Source organism: Salvelinus sp. IW2-2015, linkage group LG25, assembly GCF_002910315.2.
Source record: "Salvelinus sp. IW2-2015 linkage group LG25, ASM291031v2, whole genome shotgun sequence".
Classification (NCBI taxonomy): domain Eukaryota; kingdom Metazoa; phylum Chordata; class Actinopteri; order Salmoniformes; family Salmonidae; genus Salvelinus; species Salvelinus sp. IW2-2015.
The window spans coordinates 12,472,470-12,492,509 of NC_036865.1; the positions used below are offsets into that span (position 1 = coordinate 12,472,470).

At 44.9% G+C, this 20,040-nt stretch overlaps 2 protein-coding genes across 18 annotated transcripts in view; both read right to left on the minus strand.

Annotated features, from left to right (window-relative positions):
- The window catches only part of LOC111951816 (calcium/calmodulin-dependent protein kinase type II subunit gamma-like), a 38,497-nt gene extending 33,372 nt beyond the window's left edge, over positions 1–5,125 (minus strand). For all 17 annotated transcript variants that reach the window (XM_023970054.2, XM_070434932.1, XM_070434938.1 and 14 more), the window contains exons 1-2: positions 5,056–5,125; positions 1,658–1,760 (exon numbers count right to left, since the gene is read on the minus strand). In XM_023970054.2, the coding sequence (XP_023825822.1) occupies positions 1,658–1,760; positions 5,056–5,091 (139 nt within the window). In that variant the 5' untranslated portion in view covers positions 5,092–5,125. The remainder of the gene's footprint in view (positions 1–1,657; positions 1,761–5,055) is intronic.
- A 3,832-nt stretch (positions 5,126–8,957) lies between these two features.
- The window catches only part of LOC139023006 (calcium/calmodulin-dependent protein kinase type II delta chain-like), a 58,594-nt gene continuing 47,511 nt past the window's right edge, over positions 8,958–20,040 (minus strand). Inside the window, exons 4-5 of the mRNA XM_070434942.1 lie at positions 9,803–9,857; positions 8,958–9,024 (exon numbers count right to left, since the gene is read on the minus strand). Coding sequence (XP_070291043.1) covers positions 8,958–9,024; positions 9,803–9,857 — 122 coding nt within the window. The remainder of the gene's footprint in view (positions 9,025–9,802; positions 9,858–20,040) is intronic.

A 20,040-nucleotide genomic window follows, 5' to 3' on the forward strand; every position in this document is an offset into this window, starting at 1 on the left:
TCATTATGGCCAAACAGTTCTATTTTTGTTTCATCAGACCAGAGGAGATTTCTCCAAAAAGTACCATCTTTGTCCCCATGTGCAGTTGCAAACTGTAATCTGGCTTTTTTTATGGCGGTTTTGGAGCAGTGGCTTCTTCCTTGCTGAGCAGCCTTTCAGGTTATGTCGATATAGGACTCGTTTTACTGTGGATATAGATACTTTTGTACCTGTTTCCTCCAGCATCTTCACACGGTCCTTTGCTGTTGTTCTGGGATTGATTTGCACTTTTCGAACCAAAGTAGGTTCATCTCTATGAGACAGAACGCGTCTCCTTCCTGAGCGGTATGATGGCTGCGAGGACCCATGGTGTTTATACTCGCGTACTATTCTTTGTACAGATGAACGTGGTACCTCCAGGCCTTTGGAAATTGCTCCCAAGGATGAACCAGACTTGTGGAGGTCTACAATTTATTTTCTGAGGTCTTGGCTGATTTATTTTGATTTTCCCATGATGTCAAGCAAAGAGGCACTGAGTTTGAAGGTAGGCCTTGAAATACATACACAGGTACACCTCCAATTGACTCAAATTATGTCAATTAGCCTATCAGAAGCTTCTAAAGTCATGACATCCTTTTCTGGAATTTTCCAAGCTGTTTAAAGGCACTGTCAACTTAGTGTATGTAAACTTCTGACCCACTGGAATTGTGATACAGTGAATTATAAGTGAAATAATCTGTCTGTAAACAATTGTTGGAAAAATTACTTGTCATGCACATAGTAGATGTCCTAACCGACTTGCCAAAACTATAGTTTGTTAACAAGAAATTTGTGGAGTGGTTGAAAAACGAGTTTTAATGACTCCAACCTAAGTGTATGTAAACTTCCGACTTCAACTGTATTTAATGTATAAAAAATGTAAATAACACATTTTTGACCAAATGTGCAGTTACTGCTCTTTTGCTTGGTAGGGCAGTATTAATGAGTAGCATTTTGATCTGACACGAAGGAACCAGCCAGGCTTCCATTCAGAGATGTCTAGTCTGTCCCTGGAGTGGGCACAGACATCTGCCTCTTTGGCAATATAAAACCAATTCTGCCAATTTGGAGCTGATTCCTCTACACTGATCTAATAAACATATATTAATGTATGTGGGTACTCAGCGAAGGCCTGCTGGCCCTGGTTTCTCTCTGGGGTCTGGTGTAAGTGACAGGTTCAAACTGCTCTGACTTGAAAGATAGACACGGGGGGGGACAAATCAAATAGTTCTCTGATTAAAGGTGAGGAGCCCTACTATCAATACTGAACAACTTCTGGCCTCACTACCTTGATGTGCAAATACCAAGTGACATCATGCCAGTCAGTGAGAGATGGAGGGATGGTAGGCAGAGAGATGGAAGGAGGGAGGGGTGAGCAAATTATAATGCAGTAAGAGGAGAGGAATGAGTGGGAGGAGAAAGGAGGAGGTAAAGAATTGTCATTAGCCCAGAGGACTGCAGTAGTAAGATCAGTGACACTACCATTAAAGCCCAGTGTACTGATCACCCATTTTTATTCACTGAAGACTGACTTCTGACTTCTTCCTGCCATTGTACATCTTTCCTCTTGGTTTTTCTGTCATTACTATCATTAGTCTTTTTATGTCATGTACATTTGAATGTTCAGTCAAACTCTTACCGAACCATGCTTGCTCGTCTCCCTGCACGTCGATGGCCAGCCCAAAGTCAGCCAACTTTACTGCAGCTCCCTTCAGCTTACTGGCCAGGAGCAGGTTTTCTGGCTACAGACCAGAGCAAAACCACAGAGACAGATAAAGAGAATCAATCAATGAGGCGAAACTAATTGAAGAACAAACTCCATCAAGAGGCTATAATATAAAAGTCACAGACAGAGTTGAACTGTGAGGTCCATGTACGCTGACCGCAAAACATGACACGTATCTCGCTCAGAAATTCCATGAAAAAAATGTACTGTAGGTGAAAATGAAGACAGGCATGAATCATTAAAAGTCATGTGTGTCAGAAGTGGGTGGACATACATGGAGTGTACCACAGGGGGTCAGAGAGGGGCGTGAACGTAATTGTGTATGCGCTTCAATGCGGTGCCGAGTGCCCTCTTGGGCCTGGCTCAGTTTGATTCATGCTGCGACGGGCGCGTGACACTTTTGCTAAGTCTCTCTCTCTCAGGAGATAGGGATACAGAGAGAAAGAGAGGGGGAGAGAGACAGAGTGCAATAGAGACCTGGAGAACAGAGAAAGAGGTAAAGGGCAGAGGAGAGAAAAAGAGAGAGTAGACAGACAGAGACAGAAAGACAGAGCGCGAGAGATGACAACCGTCGGGATGAATTAGTCTCTAGACTGGGGCTGCAGCAGTGTGACGTCATACAGGTTGCCATGGTAACCCGGCTGCCACCAGCACCTCTCTCCTCCCCTTTTCTGTTCCCTTGTTTACCTTCAGAAATTCAGCCTCTGGAGATGCCATGCAGGCAGCCAGCCCATTGTGATGGACTCTTTGTGTGTGTGTGTGTGTGTGTGTGTGTGTGTGTGTGTGTGTGTGTGATGTGTGTGGTTGTGTGTGTGTGTGTGGTGTGTGTGTGTGTGTGTGGTGTGTGTGTGTGTTGGTTGTGTGTGTGTGTGTGTGTGTGTGTGTGTTTGGGGTGTTCATGCTCTTCTTTCCCTCCATGTACACTACGTTCAAAAGTTTGGGGTCACTTAGAAATGTCCTTGTTTTTGAAAGAAAAGAAAATGTTTTGTCCATTAAAATAACATCAAATTGATCAGAAATACAGTGTAGACATTATTAATGTTGTAAAATGACTATTGTAGCTGGAAACGGCAGATTTTTTATGGATTATCTACATAGGCGTACAGAGGCCCATTATCAGCAACCATCACTCCTGTGTTCCAATGGCACGTTGTGTTAGCTAATCCAAGTTTATCATTTTAAAAGGCTAATTGATCATTAGAAAACCCTTTTGCAATTATGTTAGCCAGCTGAAAACTGTTGTTCTGATTAAAGAAGCAAAAAACTGGCCTTCTTTAGACTAGTTGAGTATCTGGAGCATCAGCATTTGTGGCATCGATACAGGCTATTATAAGTTTTACCCCTTTTTCTCCCCAATTTCGATCTTGTCTCATTGCTGCAACTCCCCAACAGGCTTGGGAGGCGAAGGTCGAGTCATGCGTCCTCAGAAACATGACCCGCCAGCTTAACCCRAAACACCGTTCACCTGACGACCGAGGTCAGCCTGCAGGACCCGGCCCGCCACAAGGAGTAATTGGAGCRCGATGAGCCAAGTAAAGCCCCCCCGGCCAAACCCTTCCCTAACCCAGACGACGCTGGGCCAAATGTGTGCCGCCCTATGAGACACCCGATCACGGCCGGTTGTGATACACCCCTCTTGTTCCATGCTCATATGGGCAGTGTGCGTCACGGCTGGATAGGCTGTGTTTCTGCTGTCAAAATTCATAACCAACAGCTTTTGGTTGGTCTTAAATATCCCTACCAGCGCTGCCTGAAATTAGCCCTTTGGATCATGTTTTTAAGGACACACCTATTTCCWACCCTTCCCATCTGAACGCAAGCGTGCTGATGTCTAACAGGTAAATGGTCAAACCTGGCGTTGGGGCTGGAAAATGCCAGTGTGCCAGTTTTTACATGATGAAATTGCAAACGTGTGTTTGACACTAATGCTGTTMACGTCAGATGAAAATAGAGCCCTTCGTCTTTATCTATGTCTCTAGTGCAACTGGGCCCCTCTCTCTCTTTAAAATGTCCAAAGGACATAGCATCATAGCATGGAGGTGCCGAGACCTCACTCCATGGTAACAACAAATATCATACACACAAGTGTTTTACTATCCTTGTGGGGACCAAACAATTGATTCCCATTCAAAATCCTACTTCCCCTAAGCCTTAACCTAACACTAACACTAAACCTAACCCTAATTGCAACCCTAACACTAACCCCTGAGCCTAAAATAGCCTTTTTACTTGTTGTGACCGGCAAAATGTCCCCACCTGTCCAAATTCTCCTTGTTTTACTATCCTTGTGAGGACTTCTGGTCCCMACAAGGATAGTAAAACCAAAAACACACACACACTTCATTATTTCCCCCTCACTTACTGCTGGTCTCTGCATTGGAGGGCTCTCAATCTGATGGCAACAATAGTTACAATGCATTTGACTTTCGTGGAACACCTCCCAGCCAGCCAGCTGAATGACGGATKGTTTTACTGGTAAATGTATTCAGAATAATGGTGTTGATACAAGATGCAGTTGTAGTAGTATTGGTAACAATGCTTTCAGTGCCGTGTTTATAAGAGCTGTACATTCAAGTGGCACTCTGTGATGTTCAACATTCATCTTGTAGACTAGAGCACGTAAACGGCTTGCTCTTGACAAAGGTAAGCATGCCTTAATGTCAAGCATGGGTCTGTTTTCCTAAACAAAAACAAAATAACTCTTTGAAGTGTGTCCTATTGTTAATACTGGAGTATGGTGATAAGTATCCCCAGGCTAGCCAGCTTTGTGTCTATTCGCTGTGATGTCACCCTGGCTATAAATAGCAGCCAAATGGTGTTTGTCTGCTTTCGTCAGAGATACAGAGAGAGAGATACAGAGAGAGAGGAGAGAGAGAGATAGAGAGACAGAGAGAGCAGGTACAGGAGAGGTACAGAGAGAGAGATACGAAAGAGGAGAGAGATACAGAAAGCAGAGAGAGAGAGAGAGAGGAGGGAGAGAGAGAGAGAGAGAAGAGAGAGAGAGAGAGAGAGGCGCGGGGGATGATAATCACCTGAAATGCACTGTCTGGCTCAGTGCCTCTACGCACAATTCATCAGCAGCCAGCCAGTCACTCTCTCTGACATCCACAACATTTTTATTCATTTGCTCACGTGTGTGCAATTTTGTGCGAGTTTTCATTGGCTTACGTATACACGCATTTGTGTGCGTGTGTATGCATATGACCCTGTAAGGTTGCCAGTGGGAGGGATTTGGGGGTTGGGGGCATGATGACGCACCCCCCCCCCCCCCAAACAGGTATTGCACATTGCCATGGTGATGGATTACTCACCTTGAGATCCCTGTGCACAATGTCATGCTGGTGCATGTGGTGGACACTCTCCAGGATCTGATTGATACACTGGCTGCAGAGAGAGGAGACACAGAACGCACACATCAATGCACAGCAGACACATCACACCCACCACACACTGACACAGTCAGGGGTAGGAACTAATGGAAACCACTGGTTTATGGATCAGATGAGGTGAGTTTCCCCTTGCTGTTTAAGCACTTTGAGCACTTTGAGATTCACTAAATTAATCCAATTCATGACTACTGCTGATTCTTATTATTAGAAACAGTGAACTACAACTACAGACTGATCGAGACAGACAGAGAGAGAGACAGAGAGAGAGACAGAGAGAGAGACAGAGAGAGAGACAGAGAGAGAGACAGAGAGAGAGACAGAGGGAGACAGAGAGAGAGACAGCGAGAGATAGACTGATCAAGACAGACAGAGAGAGAGACAGAGAGAGCGACACAGAGAGAGAGCCAAGAGAAAAACAGAGAGAAAGAGGCAGACAGACAGAGAGAGACTGAAAGAGAGCAAATAGGGAGACTGAGAAAGACAGAGAGATGCTGAGAAAGAGAGAGGAAGAGCAACTGTGCAGAGGACTCTGTGTGGAGTCAGAGGAACCTCGCTAGCCTCAGCCCTTTTTCCCTAACAGCTCTGTTTTCTTTGAACCCAAAAGCCTGCGAGACAGCAGATATATTAGCATGTCCCCTCAGCGCCAAGGCAAATTTCCTACTGTCGACCTCACATCTGTCATATCCTCCCCACAATCTGGCTGGACGAATTACACACACGCAGTTATATTCCATCTAGATGGGCCTACCCCTCCAATGGAGTTTTAAAGCAAACGTTGAGTAATACTGAAGTTGTTGCTTTTTGGCCCTACTCTAAACATTGCCGGCGACTGCCAAGGTGAATTATCTGCAGTTTTCCACGGTCTGTGGGTAAAAACAACCACCTATTTGGGATACATTATCAGAGATTTCATCTGTAGACTCACCACAACTGCCATAGTGAATAAGGTCATTATCAACTTCAGTATGTGTGMGGAGAAGTGGGTTTGATAGTACAGGGTCCGGTTCCTGGTTTTTGGTTCAACCTTCCATTTACTCTCTAACACATTGTATTACTTAAAAACTGAGCTGAGCAGCCACTAATGTGCTGTTTTACATCAATCGAGCCTTAAAAACAACAGCCCCTTTCCATCTAGTCAGACTGGGTTAAAAGTGGAGGAAGAAGACAATAGAAGAGGGACTGTATAATAAAAGAAGGAGAGAGAGAGAGAGAAGAGAGTGGATGCTATGAGAGACGGGGTCCTAGGAGGCCGTGGTACTCGTGATATATTCTCTGTGTTTTTCTTTCAGAGTAATCAGGAGAAAAGCATGTCTTGTGTCCAAATTTGGCCAAATCTGTGCCCTGCATTCCATTCCACTACGCAGGCACCAGAACTGCCTTTACCCAATAAAGTCTCCCCGTCTCTTGCCCTCTCTCCCTCCTTCAGTCTCAGGGAGACATGGGCCTACACACACACACACACATTTTCAGACCCCATTTCCCCTTCACTCTCTGTTGCCCCTCTTATCTTTCATACACATTTGTTCTCACTCTACCCACATTCTTTATCTCCCCCCTCCTTGTCCCCTCTCCTCTTTTTCTCACCCTCTCTTGGTTATCCAGTCTCTTTCCCTGTCCCTCTGTTTCTGCATCTCCCTCTCTTCTCCATGTACTAGTGAGGAGTCACACTCCCAGAGGCATTTTTCACCCTATCTATCATATTCACTCTCTTCCTTTTCTGCTTGATTAAATGAGCAGCTCAGGCATCGTGGTTGAGCCCGACCCCAGAAACTCTTTGCAGCCAGAACAGAGCAATGCGCCTCCATAATGTCCACATGCTGACTGCAGCTTCCTTCCCCCTCTGAGAGCCACACTCACCCCTGGCCCACACCAAGTTTCACTCTCTCCCACATGGCACACAAACACCCTGCCAGGACAATGCTCACCCTAGGGAGGAAAGCATGAGTGTGGTACTGTATAGTTATACACAACGTCCATGTGGTGAAGAAGAGGATGTATTTTCCCGTATTAAGTTCAAATGTACAAATGTTTCCAAAGGTACATGTTATTATATAGATACAGCTGGGTTTCAACGGAAGCCAAGTGAGGCCCAAACAAACGTAGGTTGGGGGCAACAGTTGCAGTGTTGTGTGTTCTCAACATGGATTTAGAATGATAGTGTGTACTGTACTATATACAGTACCAGTCATAAGTTTGGACACCCTTACTCATTCAAGAGTTTTACTTTATTTGTACTATTTTCAACATTGTAGAATAATAGTGAAGACATCAAAACTTTGTAATAACACATATGGAATCATGTAGTAACCAAGAAWGTGTATATATTTGAGATTCTTCAAAGTAGCCACCCTTTGCCTTGATGACAGCTTTGCACACTCTTGGCATTCTCTCAACCAGGTTCATGAGGTAGTCACCTGGAATGCATTTCAATTAACAGATGTTCCTTGCTAAAAGTTAATTTCCTTCTTAATGCGTTTGAGCCAATCAGTTGTGTTGTGACAAGGCATGGGTGGTATACAGAAGATAGCCCTATTTGGTAAAAGACCAAGTCCATATTATGGCAAGAACAGCTCAAATAAGCAAAGAGAAAAATGACAGTGCATCATTATTTTGAAAGTTTCTTCGAGTGCAGTCACATAAACCATCAAGTGCTATGATGAAACTGTCTCTCACAAGGATCACCAAAGGAAAGGAAGACCCAGAGTTACCTCTGCTGCAGAAGATAAGTTAATTAGAGTTAACTGCACCTCAGATTGCAGCCCAAATAAAGTAACAGACACATCTCAACATCAACTGTTCAGAGGAGACTGCGTGAATCAGGCCTTAATGGTGGAATTTCTGCAAAGAAACAACTGCTAAAGGACACCAATAAKAAGAAGAGACTTGCTTGAAGAAACACGAGCAATGGACATTAGACCGGTGGAAATCTGTCCTTTGGTCTGATGAGTCCAAATTTGAGATTTTACGTTCCAACCTTACGTTACAGTCTTTGTGAGACGCAGAGTAGGTGAACGGATGATATCCGCATGTGTGGTTCCCACCGTGAAGCATGGAGGAGGAGGTGTGATGGTGTGGGGGGGCTGTGCAGGTGACACTGTCAGTGATTTATTTAGAATTCAAGGCACACTTAACCAGCATGTCTACCACAGCATTCTGCAGTGAAACGCCATCCCATCTGGTTTGCGCTTAGTGGGACTTTCATTTGTTTTCAACAGAACAATGACCCAACACACCTCCAGGCTGTGTAAGGGCTATTTGACCAAGAAGGAGAGTGATGGAGTGCTGCATCAGATGACCTGGCCTCCACAATCACCCGACCTCAACCCAATTGAGATGGTTTGGGATGAGTTGGACTGCAGAGGGAATTGAAAAGGAGCCAACAAGTGCTCAGCATATGTGGGAACTCCTTCAAGACTGTTGGAAACGCATTCCTCATGAAGCTGGTTGAGAGAATGCCAAGAGTGTGCAAAGCTGTCATCAAGGGTGGCTACTTTGAAGAATCTCAAATATAAAATATGTTTGGTTACTACATGATTCCATATGTGTCCTTTCAGTGTTGATGTACAATGTAGAAAATAGTAAAAATAAAGAAATACCCTTGAATGAGTAGGTGTTCCCAAAATTTTGACTGGTACTGTTTGTGTGCATATAGGAGAGTGTGTTTGTAAGTGTGTGTTGATGTTGTGTGTGGTGTTGTTGTGTGTGTGTGGGGGTGTTGTGGTGTGTGGGTGTGTTGCTGTGTGTAGTGGTGTTGTGTGTGTGTGTGTGGTGTGTCTTGTTATTTAGTGTGTGAGTGTTGCTGTGTGTGTGTGGTCCCACCTGCATCAGCCTTCACTGTCAATACGCTCTGGCAAATCAATGCTTCCAAAGCCAGCCTCTTCCACCAGTACACTGGGAGGAGGAAAACAAACAGCTTAAGTTGACACATGAGACACCAGTCATGGAACATGAGGTATTGAGGCAACACCAGTGCTACCCAAGCAACAGACAGGATAACCAGCCAAGAGGCACATGTTCCACGGACACACACCACCACACACGACACACACACACCACACACATAATGCAATGATTTTATGCAAAGAAACATAGTTAAGACAATATGTAGGTATTTGTGAGTAAGGATGTTGCCACAAATTGGGCTAGGGTGGTAACCCAAAATGTGTCCTCTGAAGTGCCTGTGGGACACCCAGTGTGTTACTACTCCCCCCTCAGAACCAGACCAAGAGACTGTTGTTCTACAATAAAAACTCTCGAATACAGTGTTTCTCCCACTCTAGGGCCTCGGTTCTGTCTAAGCCAACAAACAATGTGGCCGTTGGGGGGGGTACTCAGGGACGGGAGTTGGTTAACACTGGTGTACACCACTGCTGATACCCATACACACATCACAGCCTCTGGAGTACAACAACAAAGTAGATATTACTGTAACTAAAGAAATAAACCTTTCTGGTGGTTTGGGGTATTAGATGTACTCATGATAATAATATGGTAATTTAGCAGACTTAGAATGAATACACATAGTCATTACATGTGGCCTCTGTAGGAGTCAAAGCCACGTTGTATTMTCTTGTGTTATAAACAGTAAGCACCATTAAGTATGAGAGTTGTGAGAGTATACGTGCCAGAGACAGCAGTGGGACCGGCTGACAGGTATTAGTATACTCACAGGTCAAAGACGAGRTAATGGAAGCCTTCCTCTGAGATACTTTCGTGTAGTCGTACTGTGGGACAGACAGACAGACACACAGACAGACAGGGAGAGAAACAGAGAAGAGAGTTAAATAACAGTCATCTCTTATTTCCGTGTCTCTCGCCTCGTCAATTACCCACTCCGCTTTCGCCCGGAGCCCCAGGGACGCACTTAGGACAGTGAGAGCTTGTTTGTGCCACGTTGTGACCTACAGTTCCTGGAAAGCAAGATATTTGCGTGGGCAAACGCATACTCCCTCAATCCCCTGTTGCCTCTGGCTGTGGAAGTGAAGCTCCTTCTGGGTAGGAGGTTACGCCGTTTCATTCAGGTGACAGGAGCAGGTGTCAGTGGGAGAAGCATTGCACTGCCACTTAAGTCCTGTAGCATGTCTGTTCCCGGTCTTCAGTGGCCAGTATAATACACACGATGTGTTAGCATGTGGCATGTGTGGCGTAAGAGAACAAGTTTGAATATACTGTACGTGTGAGTAACACCTCAGTGATATACAGACACAATGAGATCCAAACCATCCCCATTCAAATTACCCCCCCCCCCCCCCCCCATTCCAATGACACACACGCACCCATGTCTGGCATGCCTCTGTGGGAACAAAGGGGAATGATGTAGATGTTCCCACTGAGCTTCTGTGCTCACCATGGAATACCAGGATTTCCACTGGGAACACACAGACTTCCAATGCTAACGCCATTCAAAGCATTGGGGCATAGTGATTTGTCCCTCAACACATTGTCTAAAATCGCTCATGGCACACGATGGTGAGCAACCTTACAGGATGTGTGTTTGTGAGTCAACATGTGCCTGCATAAGTGTGTTCCTGTACTGTAGAGAGTGTGTGTTTAGTTATGTTTGATAGGATGTGAAGGCCAACAGTACGTATCAAGGGTAGGTGGTGTGTGTGAGTCGTGTGTGTATAGGCCTGCAATGTCTGTCACGTGTGTGTTTATGAGTGCAGAAAGAGAGCAAAAGGGAGCTAAGATGCCACAGTGAGGGGGCAGAGAGTCAGTGTGCGTGTGTATGTGTGTGTGTTGGAATGAATTAGCTTGCCCTGCCAGCGGCAGTGCACTCCATTCCTCCCTCCCCCTCTCTCTACCTTTCTCTCTCAATTGCTCCCTTTGTTAGGAGTTTATCTGCAGTCCAAGCAGAAAACATGACAAGCTGTCCCTTTGACAGAGAGGTGAGGTGAGGTGAAGGGGGAGAGAGAGAGAGAGAGAGAGAGAGAGAGAGAGAGAGAGAGAGAGAGAGAGAGAGAGAGAGAGAGAGAGAGAGAGAGAGAGAGAGAGAGAGAGAGAGAGAGAGAGAGAGAGAGAGAGAGATAGAGAGAGAGAGAGAGAGAGAGAGAGAGAGAGAGAGAGAGAGAGAGAGAGAGAGAGAGAGAGAGAGAGAGAGAGAGAGAGAGAGAGAGAGAGAGAGAGAGAGAGAGAGAGAGAGAGAGAGAGAGAGAGAGAGAGAGAGAGAGAGAGAGAGAGAGAGAGAGAGACAGAGAGAGAGAGAGAAAGACAGACAGAGAGAGAGAGAGAGAGAGAGAGAGACAGACAGAGAGACAGACAGACAGACAGACAGACAGACAGACAGACAGACAGACAGACAGACAGACAGACAGACAGACAGACAGACAGACAGACAGACAGACAGACAGACAGAGAGACAGAGAGAGAGACAGAGAAAGTGATAGAAAGAGAAAGTGATAGAAAGAGAAAGAAGGGGATAGGTGAGAGACAGATGGGGAGGGCGGGTGGACCAGCAGAATGAGATGCCACTGGAGAACAGAGAGAGAGAGAGAAGAAAATAATATTGGAAGGTAACAGAAAGAGAGAGAGAGAGAGCAGAAAGAGGAGGATGAGAGAAGGAAAAAGCAATTGTGAAGAGAGTTGAATGCAGAAAGAGGGAAGATAGAAACGAGAAGCAAGTGAAAGCAAAACAAAAAATGCAGAAGGAAGGAAGAGAGAAAAAGGAAGTAGGTGCTTGCGTGTGTAGTTTGAATATGTGACTGGGTGAAGCTCATTAATATAGTCAGGCAGTAGGAGAAGAGGCATTCATGCTGTGCTATGAACTCTTCTCTCATCCTCTCCTCCATCGCTTTATCCGGTCCTCCCTCCCTACCTATCCCCCTTTCTCTCTTTCTCTGGCTTTGAAAGTGTAATTACATGTTGTCTCACTGGCCTGCTTGCTGCTGCCTGCTCACACCCACCTGCTCTCACCCACCTGCTCTCACCCACCTGCTCACCCACACACACACCACACACCACACACACACACACAGTGCCCCCGTCTTCAGCCACACAGCTCACCACCAACACAAATCTCATGAATTTACATTCCTGTTACACATACCTCACATACACACGCACACATTGCACACGCTTGCACAAACCTGCATCAGTGGCGGTTGGTGCCATTTAAGATGATGGAGGACAATTATTTTTTTCATTAGCATGGCATTATTTCTATTACAGCATATTGGATGACTGTCATATTCTATTCACCCAGTTTAATGTAACATCGATAGGTTAAGGCTACATGATACTCAAATTTTCAGTGACACACGGACAGATAGTGACACATTCAATACCGCCTTGCACACTCTTGCCTGCATCTAGCTGATCTAGGGTGTAATCATTAGTCCAACAGTTGCAAACAAGAGTTTCTATTGGACAAATTCAGGTATGTTTTTCTCCGTTTCATTCTGTTTGCTTCAACAGAATCGGCGGAATGAATACACTCCTGATCACATGTAAAAACAGTTCACTTTCATAGCAGCCAAGTTGTATTCCTTCTCACATCTACACGCTCTCCTCCTTTCACCTTCTCCCTTCGCTTGTGGACTTCAATGCACAACACGTCAGCTGTATGTGACCAGGCGGAAAAAAACGTTCCAAGCCAAACCATATCATAACCGCTACACACAGCCTACATCGTTGTCACCATATTAGCTAAAGTAACGTCATAGTCAATATAGCTAATAGAACTAACACGCTACAATCATGCAGTACAACAGTTACAGTTTAGCCATTACAGCTTAGCAGGTGGCAATAAATTAGTAAAACCAAAAGCGTACCTTGACTTGGAAGAGTTCCAGTGTTGTGTTGGATAATCGTAGCCAGCTAGCCAACATAGCATCCCTCTGTTTGAGCTGGGTGTTTGAGTAGGCTAAACAAGGTAGCTGCTTTTGATAGCTAAGTAAGTGAAAGTGAGTAAGTGAGAGTGAAAAAAAATGATGACATATCTCTCTTTCTCTCTCTCACTTCTCCTTAATTTTTGAAGAAATTAATTTGTTCAAAACTGTTCAACTATTGTCTTTCTCTTTGAGTCAACTACTCACCACATTTTATGCACTGCAGCTAGCTGTAGCTTACATGCTGACCACACCACTCGCATTGCAAAATAAATGTACACATACATGTTAGTCAAACATTTCATCTAAACAGCTTGCACGCGTCAACGAGATTCTGCGTAGCCAGGCGAAAAACTAGAACTTGGTTCTATTTTTGACGCTTGATGCGCAGCAAGTCCCACCTCTCCCATCTCCTCACTGTTTTTTAGGAGCATACAGTTGAAGTCGGAAGTTTACATACACTTAGGTTGGAGTCATTAAAACTTGTTTTTCAACCACTCCACAAATGTCTTGGTAAACTATAGTTCTGGCAAGTTGGTTAGGACTACTTCTATCTACTTTGTGCATGACAAAAGTAATTTTTCCAACAATTGTTTACAGACAGATATTTTCACTTATAATTCACTGTATCACAATTCCAGTGGGTCAGAAGTTTACATACACTAAGTTGACTGTGCCTTTAAACAGCTTGGAAAAATCCAGAAAATGATGTCCTGACTTTAGAAGCTTCTGATAGGCTAATTGACATAATTTGAGTCAATTGGAGGTGTACCTGTGGATGTATTTCAAGGCCTACCTTCAAACTCAGTGCCTCTTTGCTTGACATCATGGGAAAATCAAAATAAATCAGCCAAGACCTCAGAAAATAAATTGTAGACCTCCACAAGTCTGGTTCATCCTTGGGAGCAATTTCCAAACGCCTGAAGGTACCACGTTCATCTGTACAAACAATAGTACGCAAGTATAAACACCATGGGACCACGCAGCCGTCATACCGCTCAGGAAGGAGATGCGTTCTGTCTCCTAGAGATGAACATATTTTGGTGCAAAAAGTGCAAATTAATCCCAGAACAACAGCAAAGGACCTTGTGAAGTAGTAAAATGGTGCCGGAAGAAATGGCAGCAGTTATACCCATTGTGCTATTATGTGTTTTTTTTTTGCGTTATTTGTAACTTATTTTGTACATAATGTTTCTGCAACCGTATCTTACGGCAAAAAAGAGCTTCTGGATATTACATTTACATTTAAGTCATTTAGCAGACGCTCTTATCCAGAGCGACTTACAAATTGGAAAGTTCATACATATTCATCCTGGTCCCCCCGTGGGGAATGAACCCACAACCCTGGCGTTGCAAGCGCCATGCTCTACCAACTGAGCCACACGGGATATCAGGACAGTGATCACTCACCTCGGATTAGACAAAGAATTTTTCTACAACAAGGACGACGCACAAGACATTCTCCAAACACCCCACAGGGCCGACATCTTCGTTATTTGCAAGAGGAAGCGACGCAGGTACAGAGCACAAAGAGCCGGATGCCTGGTCAATACTACTCGCCAACGTGCAATCATTGGACAATAAATTAGACGAGGTACGAGCACGAATATCCTACCAACGGGACATCAAAAACTGTAATATCCTATGTTCCACGGAATCGTGGCTGAATGACGACATGGATATTCAGCTAGCGGGATATACGCTGCACCGGCAAGATAGAACAGCACACGTAAGACGAGGGGGGGGTCTGTGCATATTTGTAAACAACAGCTGGTGCACGAAATCTAAGGAGGTCTCTAGATTTTGCTCGCCTGAAGTAGAGTATATTGTGATAAATTGCAGGCCACACTACTTGCCTCGACTTTTCAGCTATACTTTTCGTGGCTGTTTATTTACCACCACAGACAGATGCTGGCACTAAGACCGCACTCAGTCAGCTGTATAAGGAAATAAGCAAACAGGAAACCACTCACCCTGAGGCGGCGCTCCTAGTGGTCGGAGACTTTAATGCAGGGAAACTTAAATCAGTTCTACCAAATTTCTATCAACATGTTAAATGTGCAACCAGAGGGAAAAAAATTCTATATCACCTGTACTCCACACACAGAGACGCGTACAAAGCTCTCCCTCGCGCTCCATTTAGTAAATCCGACCACAACTATATCCTCCTGATTCCTGCTTACAAGCAAAAATTAAAGCAGGAAGCACCAGTGACTTGGTCTATAAAAAAAGTGGTCAGATGAAGCAGATGCTAAACTACAGGACTGTTTTGCTATCACAGACTGGAACATGTTCCGGGATTCTCCGAAGGAGTACACCACATCAGTCACTGGCTTTATCAATAAGTGCATCGAGGACGTCGTCCCCACAGTGACTGTACGTACATACCCCAACCAGAAGCCATGGATTACAGGCAACATTCGCACTGAGCTAAAGAGTAGAGCCGCCGCTTTCAAGGTGCGGTACTCTAACCCGGAAGCTTACAAGAAATCCTGCTATGCCCTGCGACGAACCATCAAACAGGCAAAGTGTCAATACAGGGTTAAGATTGAATCGTCTTATGTGGCAGGGCTAGCAAACGATTACAGACTACAAAGGGAAGCACAGCCGCGAGCTGCCCAGTGACACGAGCCTACCAGACGAGCTAAATCACTTCTATGCTCGCTTCGAGGCAAGCAACACTGAGGCATGCATGAGAGCATCAGCTGTTCCGGACGACTGTGTGATCACCCTCTCCGTAGCCGACGTGAGTAAGACCTTTAAAAAGGTCAACATACACTGGCTGCAGGGCCAGACGGATTACCAGGACGTGTGCTCCGGGCATGTGATGACCAACTGGCAGGTGTCTTCACTGACATTTTCAACAGGTCCCTGATTGAGTCTGTAATACCAACATGTATCAAGCAGACCACCATAGTCCCTGTGCCCAAGAACACAAAGGCAATCTGCCTAAATGACTACAGACCCGTAGCACTCACGTCCGTAGCCATGAAGTGCTTTGAATGGTTGGTAATGGCTCACATCAACACCATTATCCCAGAAACCAAGGACCCACTCCAATTTGCATACCGCCCAAACAGATCCACAGATGATGCAATCTCTATTGCACTCCACACTGCCCTTTCCCACCTGGACAAAAGGAACACTTATGTGAGAATGCTATTCATTGACTACAGCTCAGCTTTCAACACCATAGTACCCTCAAAGCTCATCACTAAGCTAAGGAYCCTGGGACTAAACACCTCCCTCTGCAACTGGATCCTGGACTTCCTGACGGGCCGCCCCCAGGTGGTGAAGGTAGGTAGCAACACATCTGCCACGCTGATCYTCAACACTGGAGCACCACAGGGGTGCGTGCTCAGTCCCCTCCTGTACTCCCTGTTCACCCACGACTGCATGGCCAGGCACGACTCCAACACCATCATTAAGTTTGCCGATGACAACAGTGGTAGGCCTGATCACCGACAACGACGAGAAAGCCTATAAGGAGGAGGTCAGAGACCTGGCAGGGTGGTGCCAGAATAATAACCTATCCCTCAACATAACCAAGACTAAGGAGATGATTGTGGACTACAGGAAAAGGAGGACCGAGCACGCCCCCATTCTCATCGACGGGGCTGTAGTGGAGCAGGTTGAGAGCTTCAAGTTCCTTGGTGTCCACATCCACAACAAACTAGAATGGTCTAAACACACCAAGACAGTCATGAAGAGGGCACGACAAAGCCTATTCCCCCTCAGGAAACTAAAAAGATTTGGCATGGGTCCTGAGATCCTCAAAAGGTTCTACAGCTGCAACATCGAGAGCATCCTGACTGGTTGCATCACTGCCTGGTACGGCAGTTGCTCAGCCTCTGACCGCCAGGCACTACAGAGGGTAGTGCGTACGGCCCAGTACATCACTGGGGCAAAGCTGCCTGCCATCCAGGACCTCTACACCAGGCGGTGTCAGAGGAAGGCCCTAAAAATTGTCAAAGACCCCAGCCACCCCAGTCATAGCCTGTTCTCTCTACTACCGCATGGCAAGCGATACCGGAGTGCCAAGTCTAGGACAAAAAGGCTTCTCAACAGGTTTTACCCCCAAGCCATAAGACTCCTGAACAGGTAATCAAATGGCTACCCGGACTATTTGCATTGTGTGCCCCCCCAACCCCCATCCCGAACCCCTCTTTTTTACGCTGCTGCTACTCTCTGTTTATCATATACGCATAGTCACTTTAACTATGCATTCATTTACATACTATCTCAATTGGGCCAACCAACCAGTGCTCCCGCACATTGGCTAACCGGGCTATCTGCATTGTGTCCCGCCACTCGCCAACCCCTCTTTTACGCTACTGCTACTCTCTGTTCATCATATATGCATAGTCATTTTAACCATATCTACATGTACATACTACCTCAATCAGCCTGACTAACCGGTGTCTGTATGTAGCCTCGCTACTTTTATAGCCTCGCTACTGTATAAAGTCTGTCTTTTTACTGTTGTTTTATTTCTTTACTTACCTATTGTCCACCTAATACCTTTTTTGCACTACTGGCTTGAGCCTGTAAGTAAGCATTTCACTGTAAGGTCTACACCTGGTGTATTCGGCGCACGTGACAAATAAACTTTGATTTGATTTGAAGATGCTGGAGGAAACAGGTACAAAAGTATCTATATCCACAGTAAAACGAGTCCTATATCGACATAACCTGAAAGGCCGCTCAGCAAGGAAGAAGCCACTGCTCCAAAACCGCCATAAAAAAGCCAGACTACTGTTTGCAACTGCACATGGGGACAAAGATGGTACTTTTTGGAGAAATGTCCTCTGGTCTGATGAAACAAAAATAGAACTGTTTGGCCATAATGACCATTGTTATGTTTGGTGGAAAAAGGGGGAGGCTTGCAAGCTGAAGAACACCATCCCAACCGTGAAGCATGGGGTGGCAGCATCATGTTGTGGGGGGGCTTTGCTTCAGGAGGGACTAATGCACCTCACGAAATAGATGACTTCATGAGGAAGCAAAATTATGTGGCTATATTGAAGTAACATCTCAAGACATCAGTCAGGAAGTTAAAGCTTGGTCGCAAACGGGTCTTCCAAATGGACAATGACCCCAAGCATACTTCGAAAGTTGTGGCAAAATGGATTAAGGACAAGAAAGTCAAGGTATTGGAGTGGCATTCACAAAACCCTGACCTCAATCCTATAGAAAATTTGTGGACAGAACTGAAAAAGCATGTGCGAGCAAGGAGTCTTACAAACCTGACTCAGTTACACCAGCTCTGTCAGGAGGAATGGGCCAAAATTCACCCAACTTATTGTGGGAAGCTTGAGCGTTTGACCCAAGTTAAACAATTTAAAGGCAATGCTACCAAATACTAATTGAGTGTATGTAAACTTCTGACCCACTGGGAATGTGATGAAAGAAATACAAGCTGAAATAAATCATTCTCTCTACTATCATGTCACATTCTTAAAATAAAGTGGTGATCCTAACTGACCTAAGACAGGGAATTTTTACTAGGATTAAATGTCAGGAATTGTGAAAAAACTGAGTTTAAATGTATTTGGCTAAGGTGTATGTACACTACTTCCAACTTCAACTGTATACCCATGTGGGTGATTGAAAGATTAACTGAGGTCCACACTCCAGTCCAGTTGTTGTTGGTAATGCACCTTAAAGTTGGTTTCCAACATTAAGGCAAACAACTTCTGTCACGTTCTGACCATAGTTCTTGTATGTTTTGCTTGTTTTAGTGTTGGTAAGGACGTGAGCTGGGTGGGCATTCTATGTTGTGTGTCTAGTTTGTCTGTTTCTATGTTTGGCCTAATATGGTTCTCAATCAGAAGCAGGTGTTTTGTGTTGTCTCTGATTGGGAATCATATATAGGTGGCTTGTTTTGTGTTGGGGTTTGTGGGTGGTTGTTTCCTGTCTTTGTGTTTTCTCTGCACCAGATAGGGCTGTATCGGTTTGCCACATTTTGTTATTTTGTATCGTTGTAAGTGTTCACTGTTTCGTTTTATTAAACATGTTGAGCACTGGCTACGCTGCGTGTTGGTCCGATCCCTGTTACACCCTCTCTTCTCGTGAAGAGGAGGAAGGCTGCCGTTACAACTTCTTCCACAGAAGAATAAGAAGACTACTACTACTACTGAAGAAGGAGAGATTACTAAAAATGAGTTTCCCCTATTATCTGTGGATTAAATGTCAGAGTAGAGAATACACGATTTTRGGTGACTCAAAATGGGTCAAAATTCTACAAAGATCCATGAAAAAAAAGGACCTTGTGCATTTCAGGTATAATAACAACCCAATGTATATATTCCAGGACAAATTAGCTAGCAACAGCAAGCTAGCTAGCTAAATGTCCCTGAATGTTTCATGTGTTTCGACCTGTCCCCAAATGAATACAATTGGTTCAGAGTTCATTTCGATATTTCAACCTGCGTGTCTGGATCATGTCTGGTGTGGATGTGCAAAATCAACATATGGACGCACGTGTGTCCCAGGTCTAGACAGCATATTATGGTTTCAGTGCTAGATTCATTCTCTGATCCTTTGATTGGGGGGACAACATGTCATTTCATGCTGCAAGAGCTCTGGTAGGTTGGAGGACGTCCTCCGGAAGTTGTCAGAATTACTGTGTAAGTCTATGGAAGGGGATGAGAACCATGAGCCTCCTAGGTTTTGTATTGAAGTCAATGTACCCAGAGGAAGATGGAAGCTAACTGTCCTCCAGCTACACCATGGTGCTACCATACAGAGTGCGGTTGAGGATACTGTAGACCTTCATTGCAAAACAGTGTGTTTTAATCAATAATTTGGTGACAAGTGTATATATTTAGTATAGTTTTATCTAAAAATGATAACTTTTTAAATGTTTCACTATTATTATTTAATGAAATTCACTGAGGATGGTCCTCCCCTTCTTCGGAGGAGGAGCCTCCACTAACCTGCATGTATGTCGCACATTCACTGTAGTGGAAAGAGAGGCTGGCTTGCAGTGTGAGGCGAGGTGACAACTGTCATTTCCCTGAGTTTGCATGCGGTGGTGGGTTGGCCCCTAAATTCTGTGGCTCTCACTCACCAGTCGGAC